Source organism: Oryzias melastigma, linkage group LG7 (assembly GCF_002922805.2).
Source record: "Oryzias melastigma strain HK-1 linkage group LG7, ASM292280v2, whole genome shotgun sequence".
NCBI lineage: Eukaryota > Metazoa > Chordata > Actinopteri > Beloniformes > Adrianichthyidae > Oryzias > Oryzias melastigma.
In genome coordinates this window covers 32,389,322-32,403,700 of record NC_050518.1, presented here as the reverse complement: position 1 = coordinate 32,403,700, position 14,379 = coordinate 32,389,322, and the positions used below count along the sequence as shown (strand labels likewise).

The 14,379-nt window shown below is 45.1% G+C and overlaps 1 protein-coding gene across 4 annotated transcripts in view; it reads left to right on the top strand.

Moving 5' to 3' along the window:
* The first annotated feature begins 1,268 nt into the window (after positions 1 to 1,268).
* The window catches only part of gripap1 (GRIP1 associated protein 1), a 31,672-nt gene continuing 18,561 nt past the window's right edge, over positions 1,269 to 14,379 (top strand). The window contains exons 1-13 of one of the 4 annotated variants that reach the window (XM_024263866.2): positions 1,272 to 1,449; positions 5,870 to 5,936; positions 6,787 to 6,848; positions 6,931 to 6,957; positions 7,118 to 7,225; positions 7,297 to 7,459; positions 7,643 to 7,803; positions 9,432 to 9,465; positions 10,972 to 11,016; positions 11,080 to 11,150; positions 12,095 to 12,142; positions 12,214 to 12,245; positions 13,430 to 13,477. In XM_024263866.2, coding sequence (XP_024119634.1) covers positions 1,402 to 1,449; positions 5,870 to 5,936; positions 6,787 to 6,848; positions 6,931 to 6,957; positions 7,118 to 7,225; positions 7,297 to 7,459; positions 7,643 to 7,803; positions 9,432 to 9,465; positions 10,972 to 11,016; positions 11,080 to 11,150; positions 12,095 to 12,142; positions 12,214 to 12,245; positions 13,430 to 13,477 — 914 coding nt within the window. In that variant the 5' untranslated portion in view covers positions 1,272 to 1,401. Of the gene's footprint in view, positions 1,450 to 5,869; positions 5,937 to 6,786; positions 6,849 to 6,930; positions 6,958 to 7,117; positions 7,226 to 7,296; positions 7,460 to 7,642; positions 7,804 to 9,431; positions 9,466 to 10,971; positions 11,151 to 12,094; positions 12,143 to 12,213; positions 12,246 to 13,429; positions 13,478 to 14,379 lie in introns of all 4 variants that reach the window. The other 3 variants (XM_024263865.2, XM_024263867.2, XM_024263868.2) reach the window with 3 other exon arrangements.

Genomic DNA, 14,379 nt, shown 5'->3' with positions numbered 1-14,379 from the left:
CAGGACTTAATATCAAATATTTCTGTCATCGCCCCGCGCTCCCGAACGGCGTTTGCCCATCCCTTAGGACCACTGACCCATGTTCAACTGCTGTTCACATGGAACCCTTCTCCACTTCGGCCTTCAAAGTTCTTGTTTGAATATTTGTTACTACCACAAAGATCTCCACCCGCGCTTGGCCGCCACAAGCCAGTTATCCCTGTGGTAACTTTTCTGACACCTCCTGGTTAAAACTCAAAAAGTCCGAAGGATCATGAGGCCCCGCTTTCACGGTGTGTATTCATTCTGAAAATCAAGACCAAGCGAGCTTTTGCCCTTCTAGTCCACGGGAGGTTTCTGTCCTCCCTGAGCTCGCCTTAGGACACCTGTGTTACCGTTTGACAGGTGTACCGCCCCTGTCAAACTCCCCACCTGCCACTGTCAAGGGAGCGGGTCACGCCCGGCATGTGCTGGGGCTCACCTCACCAGGTAAGTGAAAAAACGAAGAGTAGTGGTATTTCACCGGCGGCCGGGGCCTCCCACTTATTACACCTCTCACGTGTAATTTTTGATTTGTAACTTGTGTCTTAGTATTTGTGTATGAATTTGGATTTGTGTGTGTGTATTTCTTGATTTGTCACTCACACAATACACTTTGTGTGTAACTGTATGTTTTGTGTAACACTGTATACTATCAACAATCTTATTATAATTTCACTAATACACATTACAGTATGTGAGCTGTATCAGCTTAATACGAATATCTTCAAATTATATATATATAGATTAGAAATGTATTTCTAAACAAATGTGTCTAAATGTATAAACTAAAAATTCAATGGACTTGAATCGAATTGAATTGAGTCGATCAAAAGAATAAAAAAAAAAAAATAAATAAATAAAATTGGCATCAAATCGATCCAGGCTCTGGTGAATCCAATTGAATTGATTCTGGAAATTATTGGCCATACCCAGCCCTATCCAAGATTGTGTGTATGATGTCTTTAAATTCTGCTAGAATGCTGAGTCATCAGAGTATTCTCACCAGCCGGTTTGAACTTGGATTGTGAATCATTTGTGGGGAAAATTTGACATTTTCCCATTTTCTTAAACGTATATGCCTCAATAATTAAAATATTGAAAAAGTCTAAATTTGCGTTTTTAAAACACCACTAAAGATTATATTATTTCATTTGAGCTCGGGATTGAATTGTAATTCAATTTATCCTTCATGTCCTGGAAATGCGTCAGAGTGATTGCTCTGTCTATTCATAGCTTGTTGTAGCATCGCTCTAACGTTTGGTCCTGGAATCTGGGTCAGAGTGGGAGACGTGTCTGCATTTTCATCTTTGCAGAGCTCCGCCCCGTTAGCGCTGCGTTTCCACTGCTAGCCCAGGCTGATAGCTGGCTGCCGGGGTAAACATGGCCATGTCGCAGGCTCTGTCTGAGGAGGAGTTTCACCGCATGCAGGTGAGGGGAAGCTCCGGGCTCGCGGCTTCACTCCGGTTCACTCTCAGTCAGCTGTCAGTGCTGGGAAAGTCACGAGCTCCGCGGCAGCATCCCGTTAGCGCGCGATGCTAACCGCTAGCTGCCCCGGGGTGGGAGCGGTTAACGGTGTTAGCTGGTGAGCTGTGACTCTTTACTGTTGTTGGTGCTGGTGCGGACTCCTCTCTGAACTGGGAGGAGGACGCGTCTGCTGCCGGGTGTGTTAGCCTCGTCCTTAAGGCTGTCGCGCGCGGGTGAAGAGCACGGAGCGCGCCTCCGATGCTAGCCTGGTGTTAGCGTGATGAGAGTCACGGGATGAGCGGCGTTTCTGTCTGTGTGTGGAGGCCACTGCTCTCATGAATAAAAGACACCTGTTGACATGGCGACCGCGCACCTGTCGTCACCTCCCTGCAGGGTGACAGCAGTGCACCTGCAGTGGATGACGGTCCTGCAGCTTCACGACCTGCGGCTCTCCTGACACCTCTGCTGATTGGTTGAAACGGATCCGGATGGTCCCGGTGTCGTGCCGAGATACGTTTCCTCTGCCAGGATTTGTTTCCCCTTTCTATTGATTTGTTTCACAGCACTCATATTTTGTCCCCAAAAGCGTAAAAAGAAGGTGGATTTTAACAATTAACTCCATTTCGGGTCTTTTTTTTTTTTTTTAATAATTGAATCATATTTCATTTTTGAGTTGAATAAATCATCAACTCAAAATTTGATAAAAACTAATTATTTTAAATATAACAAATCCGTTTCAGTTTTTGCAGTGCATATTGTACATAAACAGATTTTTGTGTTAAAAAAAACGACTTTTGTTTGGCTAATAGATAAAAGTGACTTTGTCATAGAATTATTTAACGACAGACAATCAATAAAGAGTTGTTGCTTCTATTTCCAACAATTGGAGGCCACAGATTCTTGCTGGATTAGCGGCCAGACAGAATCTGTGTCTTTGTTTTACATAAAATATGTGTGGAAAAAAATCATGACAATAAACTCTTAGAATAAAGTTTTGTAAAAATTCACCTTCCTTTCACGCTTAATCTTAAGTGTTCCAAAGCAAATGCCAGAAGTCGTGTTGCGCCAGGGGAAACAAATACTGGCAGGGGAAACATTTCTTGGCACAACACCCGCTGTGCAGTCAGTAGATATCTAAAACTCGATTGTGGGTCTTATAGTGGAAGTTTATAAATGTGCCTGTTTAGAATTAAAATGTTAGTCCTAGAACAAAAAAATCTTCATAAACTGGTGCAAAAAGAGACAAAACAATCCAGGGCGATGATGATTTCTGATTTGTGAGTGGAAAGCAGACATTTCCTGGGACCTCTGTAGTGTTCTTTAGCTCAGGGAACTAAAGGTAAAAGTGGAATTTGTATTACTGCAGCCTCTGCTACATCCTCCTCGTTCTTCCCCTAAAGAAAGCATGTGTCTAGCCCATTCCTGTGGTGAGTTATGGTTCTGGGGGGATCAGAGGAGATACAAGAGATGAAGAAATGAACAGGATAAACAATGTAATGATTAGACTGCTAGATTGTTTGAGGCATTTTTCCAACTGAGAAAAGACAAATCAAAGCTACAGATAACACGTTGACAAAAGGTTATTTTGCTATGATGTTACAGGTCCGACCCACTTCAGATCAGACGGGTTGAATGCGGCCCCTGAACAAAAATGAGTGTGACACCCCTGCTCTAACCTCTTTAAACCTGCTGTCACCCATGAGTCAGACCCGTCACTTCTGTCGTTTATCTTCGTGTTTCAGAGGATCAAACTCAAACTTCATCTTCTTCCATGTTCCCAGAGCAGACTCAGGATCCATCACCATCACTGCATTCCCTTCAGTCTGCGTCTGCTTCTCCACTGAGTTCAGCTCTTCATGGTGGTTTGTTCTTTTGGATCTAAATCTCATTTTCTTCGATGGATTTGTTCAGTCTTTCACAGACATAGTCCCAGTTTCTGCTGTAGCAGACATCTTCTGCCCCGTTCTGAACCAAGATCTTGAAGAACTTTGGTACCCATTCTGTTGTTTCTGTGGATCTTGAGTGAGATTGTCCGTGCCCGCCCGTGCTCTTAAAACGAATCACATTCAGTAATCTGCAGGTGTTTGTCCAAAAAGAATCCCTCTGACCTTTGTAGATGCTGACACCAGGCTTTTATCGTGATAATTCAGGTAACTTTAAAACTTTTTTAAGGTTTGTATCACTGTCTTCTTTAATCCCCATATTTCTGTTTAAAAATGGATGTGTAGTTGGTGTCACAAACGGAAACATCATTCATTCGGTAAACTGACATGCAGCTGAGATTGAAACACTTCAAGTTGGAGAATGTAAGAAGTTATGTTCGTAGTAAGATTTTTTTCTCGGTTGGGAAATGTCAGTTTCCGCCTTCTTCCTGCATTTTGCAAGTTCTTTAACCAATTTCCTGAAGCTCTGTACCTGCTGTGGATGTCGATGCCATATTTGGACCAAACAGACAGTGACTGAGCTCGTGACCTCTGCTGGCCTATATACGATGATTGAGTTACCGGTGGAGGTCACGGCTGTTCTTGTTGGAAGGATGTTCCTGTTTGATCAGGAAGACCAATATTTGCTCTTCTGAATATGTGAGAGAGCTGTTTGGAGAGACCGCAACACCTCGTCTGTCCAGATAGAAGCTTTTTAGTCGCAACCTTTTTGAGTTTAGATTGTTTTTAAAGATTTCCCTCAGTTAAAGGAAGGTCATGGAGGAGAAGGTTCTTGAATGTTACATTGAGCTCAGAAGGTTCTGGAATGTTGCACTCAGAGCGGAGTCAATGAGTGCCATCTATTACACAGTAGGACCAAGTAAAGCATGTTTTGGTTGTTTGTTTATCTGGAAGTGGTCATTAGGGATCCTGCAAACAATCATTTTAATAGTCGACTAATCACCGATTACTTTTTTCAATCAGTTGACTAATTGGGTCACGCAAAGACTGCATGTAAAACACACAACTTTTTTTTCTCTTTATAAGTTTCACTTTGAAGCTCCGTTGGCGTGTTGTTATGGTACTCGAGTCTTCCTAGAACATCCTGTGACATCACTACTGACCTGGATTAGCACTACTCTTCATGTGTGTCAAAGACAGTGGTAGATGCGGCAGTAGAATGTGCGCACTGTTTTAAGATGTTTATATATATATAAACAACTAATCGCCTATTAAATTAGTCGTTGACTATTTTAATAGTTGGTATAGTCGTGACTAATCGTGGCAGCACTAGTTGTCATAAATAAATGATTTAAAATGGTGAAATAAGAGCTGATCTAAGGCCATCAACAGACTGTGGGAGCTGCTACCTGACATTTGAAAACATTACTTTTAGGCATTGGGTTAAATGTAATAGTTTGGTTTGTCTACATCCCGCTCTGACCTTGTGTTGGATCATAGACACTGCAGGAAACTTTCCCTGGATTTGGTACTGGAAGGAAACAAGGTCAGTTTGAAGGTTTAAAACAGAAACAAACTTCTGAGGCACAATGAGTCATCATTAACTACCCTCACGCCAGCATGGCCACACCTTGGACTTTGTCGTTTCCCACAGGCTCTTCCTGGTCATACCGACTTCACAGCCTTTTTCAGGGTCTGGCCTTTTGGTGTCTTATTCCATAAATCAGACTTGCCCCTCCCTGGTTCTCCAGATTAGCACTCCCTGTTGTATTTAATGTACGGTCAAGCTAACATTAGCAGTGCAACAAAAATGGTGATCGATATCCAGTCGTAGAGATTCCAGCTCAGACCAGGAAAACAAAGATGGTCATGGATCTATTTGTCTGTGAGAGGATGCATCAGAATGGAGAGGAGCAGGGAGACTTTGGCCCCGCCCATAGCAGCACAAACCTGAACTTTTCAAACCGCTGGTTTTCATCTGTTTCTGATTCATCGCGATTTGACTAAAGAAATACTCAAAAACAGTTTTAACCAAAAGGATTTTGTACATATCCTCCATCATGGGAAAAATGCTTCAAGAATAAGTTAAAAACACAATTGTCATTGGTGTGGGTCTTTAATAGAACTGTTTTCCAAACTGTTTGAATGAAGCTCTCGTTGAGTCTCAACCGCTCTTCCAGCTTTGCACAAAATGCTCAGATCTTCTTAGGAAAAGATACGGTGGTTGCTTATTTTTTTACATGACCAACAAAGTCAAACTGTGTTTGTTGGTGAGTTATTGATCTGAATAAGACCAGTCTGTGAACACGTCAGTTTAGTCTGTATGAACAGAGGTCTTCATGTATGTGGGAGAACATCAGCGTGTTGAAGTGTCTCCAATCAAGCTTATGTGGAGACCACTCTTTCTGTCCGTTTCAGCTGATCATTCCAACTGCTGTTGTACTCAGTAATGTGTTGTGTGTGTGTTGTGTGTGTGTTGTGTGTGTGTTGTGTGTCTGCAGGCTCAGCTGTTGGAGCTTCGTACGCAGAACTACCAGCTGTCAGATGATCTCAGGAAGAACTCTGCAGGTAAAACGGAAAATGTTTTTTGAAAGTTGAAGCTTTTTGGTGAAAGAAAGCGTTTTGTGTCCAATGTTTCTTGCTCAGCACAATGACAACATATTGTTGTTACTTGGAAGTGTCAAAGCAAAAGTGAAAAAGTGAAGAGAAAAACTGCTCTTCCTGCAAAAAACGGATGTGTGAAAGCTGAAGCTGAAGTCAGTTTCTGTTTGTCTCTGACTTTAAAAATACTTCTTTTCAAATTAAAATGTTTTCATTTACATTTTGATTAACCTACAAAAGAGACGAAGTTCATGCAAAACTGGGCACAAAGTTCCAAAAATGGTTCCAAACCAGAGTAGCAGCAGACAGTTCTGTGGATTAACGACGCATACCAAACGTGTTTTGAGAAATGTCAAACTAGATTAACTTGTTTTCTATTTTGTTGGCTTGAAAACGATCAAAATAGGTAAAAATGAACACGACACTTACAAATTGTAAATTAAAGATAAGTGTAAAACTGTTTAAAAACTCAATGTGTTTTGAAGCTTTTCCAAATCCATTTTCAATAATAAAAAAACGAAACATTAAAACTGTTTTTAAATGATCAAAACCAAAAGTATTGGACCTGAATGTTCTGATATCAAAGAGAAATGCTGAACAAAGTCAGGACTGGTTGGAAGATCATCCCAGGAGTGTGGATGTTCTGGAGCTTTTCTTACATCAAGCAGCTGGAACAGAGTTCTGTTCTGGCATTAGTCTGGAGACATCCTCACTGAGGTGACCTCCTGACAGAAGGTCACTGCAGTCAAAGCAGAGTTCCCGGTGCTTCTCCTCGTTTCTTTATCTCCTGACCCGATTGTTGATGTCTGTGTTTCAGAGCTGGGCGCTCTGCGGCAGAAAAATGTGCTTCTGGAGAGAGATTTTATCAAAGCACAGAAGGTATGTCCAGAGATTTCCTCTTCTAATGATGAACCTTCATGACCGTCAAAGCTGACGTCTGCCTTGTTCTGTTTCTCCTCAGGCTTTGAATAAAAGCAAAAAAGCTCAGGTAACATTTGCTGCTCGTCTCGTTGTCGTGGTAACATAGTTGCACTTCGACTCATGAGCATTCCTTAAATAGATTGTTAGAATGTATGTTTTCATGTTTGGTGGCTCTCCTTTGGCCTCCTGCAGGAGGAGATCCCTGACTCTGATCCGTGTTTCTGCAGGAAGTGGACGCTCTGCTGAGCGAGAACGAGATGCTCCAGGGGAAGCTGCACAGTCAGGAGGAGGACTTCCGGCTGCAGAACAGCACGCTCATGACGGAGCTGTCCAAGGTGGGTCAGGAGGTGTGCCGCCGCTGCGTCAGCTGAAGCCGCGCTGCAACGCCGCTGCTCTGCTTTTCCAGCTCTGCACGCAGATAGAGCAGCTGGAGAAGGAGAACCGGGACTTGAAGGAAGAAGGAGGAGCTTCCATATCCAGCCCACCCCCCAGCTCCACCTCCAGCCCTATGGACGGAGAATTGCTGCGTCTCCAGGCCGAGAACTCCACCCTGCAGAAGAAAATGAAAGGTGAAGCAGTGATCACACACCTGAGTGTGCTGTACCAGAGAGGCAGGTTTCACCCACCGATCCGAGGTCTGAGTGGAAAAGGCGTCTTTGGGTTTGAACCAGCGGTCTCCCAGGATGAGGGACACTCTACCACTGGTGATGTTTGGTGATGAAGCAGTGTGGACTCATGTCATTCTCCTGCAGCTCTCCAGGAGCACTTCGACAGGGAGCTGCAGAGGCAGACGGTCACCCACGGCAACCAGCAGGACGCCACGGAGACCGACGGGTCAGCCGGCGCCAATGGCGTGTCTGATGGGAATGGGGAGCGGTCGGCGGCCGACGGGTCTGGTGAGAGGGGGGAAAAGGTGAGAAAGAGTCGGTCCAGAAGAATTCCCATTTTCTAACCACAAGCTACCGCTGTGTTCTGGTCACATGACATGAAAGACGAAAGTCTTGTGACCCGTAGAGAAGCGCTTCATCGATGACCACGCTGGACTTTGAGGCTCATTGCCTCTAAAATCTTAACATCTTTGTTGTTACTGATGTTCTTCTTCAGTCCTGGAGTTGGAATCTTTTTGCCTTCAACACACTCGACTATTTTCTTTTCAACTGGACTAAAAACGGCTGAAAAGAAGTTGGAGCCGCTGAAGCAGCAGGGAGCAAACCTTTATGTAAAAACAGGCTCTAGGACAAACTAATGCGGTTTAAATTCCTTCAAACTGATAAAAAGATGAAGGCAGCAGAGCTTCACAACTGAACAATAATTTGAGCTTTCGTGTGTTGTTGCTCTAAGGAAGCAGTTGTCGTGCCGTCATGCGCGCTCTGAACACATTCACAGGAACATGAGATATTTACTGCGTCTGTGTTTGCTGCCCACCTGAAGTTCTGTTTATGCTCCAACACATTCATGACCCGCTGTGTGCTCCCCCTACCGGGCAGCAGCCGCCCTCTTCTCACAGTCCAGCTGACATCAGACAGACGTAAGGTTTGGGGTTGTTAGGTCAGCCCCACGTTCAGCTTGTTTGGAATGTCCATCCATCCATCCATCCGTCCGTCCATCCATCCGTCCGTCCGTCCGTCCGTCCGTCCGTCCGTCCATCTGTCCGCTCCTGTCCGCTCCAATCCGCCTGTCGATCTCACGCTCCAATCTTCCATCACTCGCAGATGAGACAAGATATTTAAACTCCTCCCCCTGAGGCAGGAGACTCCACCCACCGAGAGATCACAAACTACCTTTCTCCGGTCCAGAACCACCTTAACGTGGTGGAAGGCTTCCAGAGCCGGAGTGATCCCAGGAGCTGCGCTGTTCTTTGGTCCCAGTAGGGTCTCCATGGGCGACAGGTCAAAGAGTGGTTCAGGACCCCTTTGTGAGCCTCAAAGATCAAGAATCTGTTACGTGGCCTGTATTGGGGTCACCGGTGCCCCGCCCTGGAGCCAGGTCTGTGGTTGTGACTCGCAGGCGAGCGCCTGGTGACCTTGGCTCCTCCCACGGGCCCATTGGGTCTGCCTGAAGAGAACGACGTAGAATGACTCTCCGATGGGTCCATCACCTGCAGGAGAGCTCCTGGGCCGGTGACATCTGGATCGGGTGGCAGACGATGCCTCGGTGGTCCAAACTCCGGTCATGAAACTTTGTCTCTGGAATGTTAAAAATATATTTTTCTTTTTTGGAATCTTTTTACTTTTTGGATGTAGTTAAATAGTTTCGTTAATTAACTTTAAAAGTTGTCCGGACAGCCCTGCAGCTTGTCCAGGTGTTACCCTGCCTTTGTCCCACAGCAGCCAGACAGACTCTGGTGACCCCGTGACCCCTAAAGGGACATAGTGGGTTAAGAAGATGGATGGGTGGGTGGGTGGCAGTGGGCCAGATATTTCAACTATCTAAATGTCTTAGTTTTTAATCACTCACTGTGTCATCTTCAGGGGTCGGCTCACACGTTTTCACTAGAGTTGTAACATATTTTCTTGCTCTGTTCTGTCTTTGTGAACTCAGATCCAGATCCAGCACAGAGACACAGAGCTGCACGGTGAGTTTCTTCTCGTCTTCTACTTTTACTAATCACTCTGCTGTAAAGGATCGTCTGAATGACAGGAGTGTAACACAAATCAAGAGAGAAGGTCACTGGGAATATTAGAGCCACTTTTATCTATGTATTAAGCAGAAGTTCAACAACTAGAGTTTTTACAGGACATTTTGGAGTTATTTATTATTTACAACCTGCATTTTTTTTATTGTTCTCTACTGAAACAGTTTAAAATCCTCTTGATTTGCATTGTTACTACCTCAAAATCAAACTTAACAAAAGACTCCAGAAAGTAAAAAAAAAAAAAGATTCATATTCTAGTATGTTATTGCTCTGCTCTAATATTTCCATGTTATTGTATATAAATGTTGGTTTAAATTCCTTTATTTCTGCTGAACTTTGTGTCAGTTTGTGTTTGACTCCTGTAGTTTCTTCTCCACCTTTAGAGGTCTAAAATCCGTCTTTTTCCTGTTTATGCTTAAACAGATGTCCTTTTTAGCTGAGTTTGTTTATGGGGAAACAGCTTTTCTGCTCATCAGAGACGATTTCACTGATGGTTTCAGGCAGAAAACAGGATTTCTCTGCTTCTGTTTCCTGCTCTCTACCTTTCTTACCTCAATGATAAACTATGGGTGACATCTCAATGCAGCTTTGAGGTGATGCAAACTGAGGTGTCTAAGCTCTGGTGCTCAGGACCCCCCATGCATGGTTTCTCTATGTTTCCATGCAAACACGCCTGTTTCAGCTCATCATGGCGACCAGATCATGGCTGCTATGAAAGCAGGGAAACATGGAAAACCAGCTGGATTGGGAGCGCTGAGAGCCGCAGAGGAGACACAATGATGGGGTCAGTTTAGGATCGGCGAAAAGTGAATGAAAAGCCAGATTATAAACCTGAAAAAAATGAACATGAAATTGTAAATTTGATGAGGTAAATATGTCAGAGTGCACTGCTGATCCCCAGAGCTGGAAGCTCGATTTCATCAGCCTTTTAAATGGACCAAACTTTGGTCCAAATCTGAGGTTCCCAGTCTAAAGCTTGCTAATCAAAACAGTTTGTAGTTCTTGGTCTGGAGGCAGAACTGGGCCATGTCTGAGAATCGGCGCTGAAGCAGCAGCTCGTCTTGGTGTAGATCAGCTGGCCGAGGGCAAACACACTCCACAGGCTGCAGACCATCAGATTCCATCAGATTTAATCAGATTCCAGTGGATCTGACAGGAGGATCCACCCTTCCTAAATCTGCACCAACATGAAGTCAGAATCCACAGATTAACATGAAAAAACAGAAGGAAAAGTTCAACTTGAAATCACTGAGTTTAGTGTTTACGGCCTTCCTGCTGCTGCTGAGACAACGGCTCCTCATTCCACCGTATCATCCGATGGAGGAGCTTCATCGAATGCTCCAGATGTGATGTTTGACTGCAGATCTGTGACTAGCCTGGTCTCTGATCAGCTCTGCAGCGTTGTAGTGTGTGTCTGGCCTAACAGACTGCCCCTGCTGTGTGCAGCGCCCTCTTTAGGCCTGTCAGAGAAGAGCATAGAGAGGAGTGTAGGTAAGCAGGCAGCGCTAGGCTGGTCGGCTGCACTCTGTCCAATAACTCACTGCTTTGGACCAGAACTGGAGATGGCTCTGAACACCGAGCAGGAGGAGAAGAGGCTGCTGAGGGAGCAGATCCGCAGTCTGGAGGTACGCTCACACATGCACACTCACACATGCACACGCTCTCACATGCACACTCACACATGGACTCTCAAATGCACACTCACACATGCACACTCACACATGCACACTCACACATGCACACTCTCACATGCACACTCTCACATGCACTCTTATACATGCACTCTCAAATGCACACACACATGCACACTGTCACACATGCACTCTCACACATGCACACTCTCAAATGCACACTCACACATGCACACTCTCACATGCACTCTCATACATGCACTCTCACATGCACACTCTCACACATGCACGCTCACACATGCACGCTCACACATGCACTCTCACAAGTGCACACTCTCATATGCTCACTCTCACATGCACTCTCACACATGCACACTCTCACATGCACACTCACACATGCACACTCTCAAATGCACTCTCACTCATGCACACTCTCATATGCACACTCTCACATGCACGCTCACACATGCTCACTCTCACATGCACTCTCACACATGCACTCACACACATGCACATTCTCACATGCACTCTCTCACATGCACTCTAATATGCACACTCACACATGCACACTCACACATGCACTCTCACACATGCACGCTCTCACATGCACGCTCACATGCACACTCTCACACATGCACACTCTCACATACACACTCTCACATGCACTCTCACACATGCATACTCTCATAAGCACTCTCACATAAGCACTCTCACACATGCACACTCTCACATGCACTCTCACACATGCACTCTCTCACATGCACACTCTCACATGCACTCTCACACAAGCACAAAAACGTTGTTTCAATAAATGCGAGTTTATTCCAGATTGCAGCTATTGTAGATGTGATGAAGAATCTTGAACACCAGGTACGCTGGTACAAAGCCTCCAACCACCTGAGGTGCTGATGGTCTGAACTGCTCTCATTCCCCCCCAGGTGTCCAAACAGGCTGAAGTCTCCAAACTCCAAGAAGAGATGATGAAGGTAAACAGCTGTAACAACCCACCAACCATCCCCATGACCTCCTCAGGCTGACCGGTCTATTTGTGTTTCAGCTCTCTGACAAGCTGAAGAAGAAGCAGGAGAGGTGAGATCTTCATTCATCAGGAAAGAATCTCCAGGTTTATGAGGTTCAGCACATCATGATGGGAATCATCAGGACCTAACAGGTCACAAACTAACAGGAACCGCAACTGAAAATAAAACCCGACTCTGGAAGACAAAGCTGTGTTCACGCTGAATGGTATCTGTGGTCGAGTTACGATATCTGAACGAATCGGCTTCAACCAATCAGGAACTCTGATTTGGCCAGTGATTTGATCATGTGATCACAGGTGGAGTTCAACACCAACAAAAACGGATTTCTGTCGTTTGTTCTCTTCCCAAACTTGTTCTTATTTGTGTGGAGACAATAATTGTATTCTTCTTTTTATTTTCTCCCTCTACTGACTAACGACAGCAAGTATCAAGCTGGTCACAGAGACAAAAGTACAGCTGAAAGCGCCGTCATTCGGCGTCAGACATGGAGACGGGATTACTGATGCTTTTGTAGAACTCCGCAAAATAAATAAACCATATCTGTAATCAATATCCATCCTTCACAATGCAGAGATGGTGAAACTAAAAACTGATGATGGTAGCTCCTCCCACACCCAGCAGGAGCATGTTTGCTGCACGGCAAAATGTGTAAATTTGCTGCTTAAGTCGCGTTAGGTGTGAACGGAGGATCAGTATTAAACATAAACATGGGCCGAGTACAGAAGCAGATTGTGAAAAACAGACTTCCACCTTCTCAGTTTAGAAGATTTAAATAGATTGAACAATCTAGATTTTAGACCAGAAAGTGACCATGTAATTTTCTGAATGTGCTGAACCTTCTCCTTGGCCACACGGACCCAGAGGAAGGTTAAAGAGGTCATAGTAACGGCTACAGATCGGGTTAAACCACCAAACGGTTCCTGAATGCAGCGGTTTCTGCAGCTCATTGCTCCTCCAGAGGAGAACACGCCACACATCGAAGAGCGTGATAGCTGATGAGACTTAAAGTTTAATTTTAAATACATGCCACAAAGAATAAAATCCAGCCTTGGACGCTCTTCAATCACATGCAGCAATGCATAAATGTGCACCTTAGCTGCTCGTGTAATGTGTGGCCAGCATGAATTTCCATCACTTTCTGTGTGAATAACATTAGCCTTTAAAAAATCTAACCCTGATCTTCTGCTTTCACTCCAGTGTGACAGAAAGACTGATGAGCGTGTTTGTGTTCAGTTTTCAGCGCCTGCAGGCGGAGAAGGAGGTCCTGTACAACGACAGCAGGTCAGAACTGAACCTCTAGAACTCCTCAGCTGCTGCATCTTTTTGTTTCACTTCAGCCTCTGACTGCTGCACCTCTGTGCTTCAGCTTCTGACTTCTGCACCTCTGTGCTTCAGCTTCTGACTGCTGTACCTCTGTGCTTCAGCTTCTGACTGCTGCACCTCTGTGCTTCAGCTTCTGACTGCTGCACTTCTGTGCTTCAGCTTCTGACTGCTGCACCTCTGTGCTTCAGCCTCTGACTTCTGCACCTCTGTGCTTCAGCTTCTGACTGCTGCACCTCTGTGCTTCAGCTCCTGACTGCTGCACCTCTGTGCTTCAGCTTCTGACTGCTGCACTTCTGTGCTTCAGCTTCTGACTGCTGCACCTCTGTGCTTCAGCTTCTGACTGCTGCACCTCTGTGCTTCAGCTTCTAACTGCTGCACCTCTGTGCTTCAGCTTCTGACTGCTGCACCTCTGTGCTTCAGCTTCGTTTGCAGCGGCTTCACCCCCATGTTCTTCTCTTCACTGCTGCACTTTTTAAAGTCCTGCTTTGATTGTTGATGAAGAACAGTTTCGTAGCTGATGAAGAAGACCCACTCCACTGAAACCTGTGTTTTTTAACCCGAACACCCCCCAGAACTTGAGAGGAGCTCCCTCTGATTGTTCTCTGGATGGTGGCATGAGCTCTTCCATCAGAAGAGTTCACCCCGTCCAGAATTCTGCTGCGTTCTGGCATCATGGCTGGATCTGTATGATGCTTTCTAGACATCTCTAGGACCACGTCTGACTACTTTAACAGCCGTTACCGACAGCAGCTGTCAGCCCCTTCCTGTCATTCTAGTTCACATTCCCTGTAACGTCCTCACCGCTGGGTTTTATCATCTGCATGCTTCAGTCCTCACATGGGTTTACCTTTAAACCATTT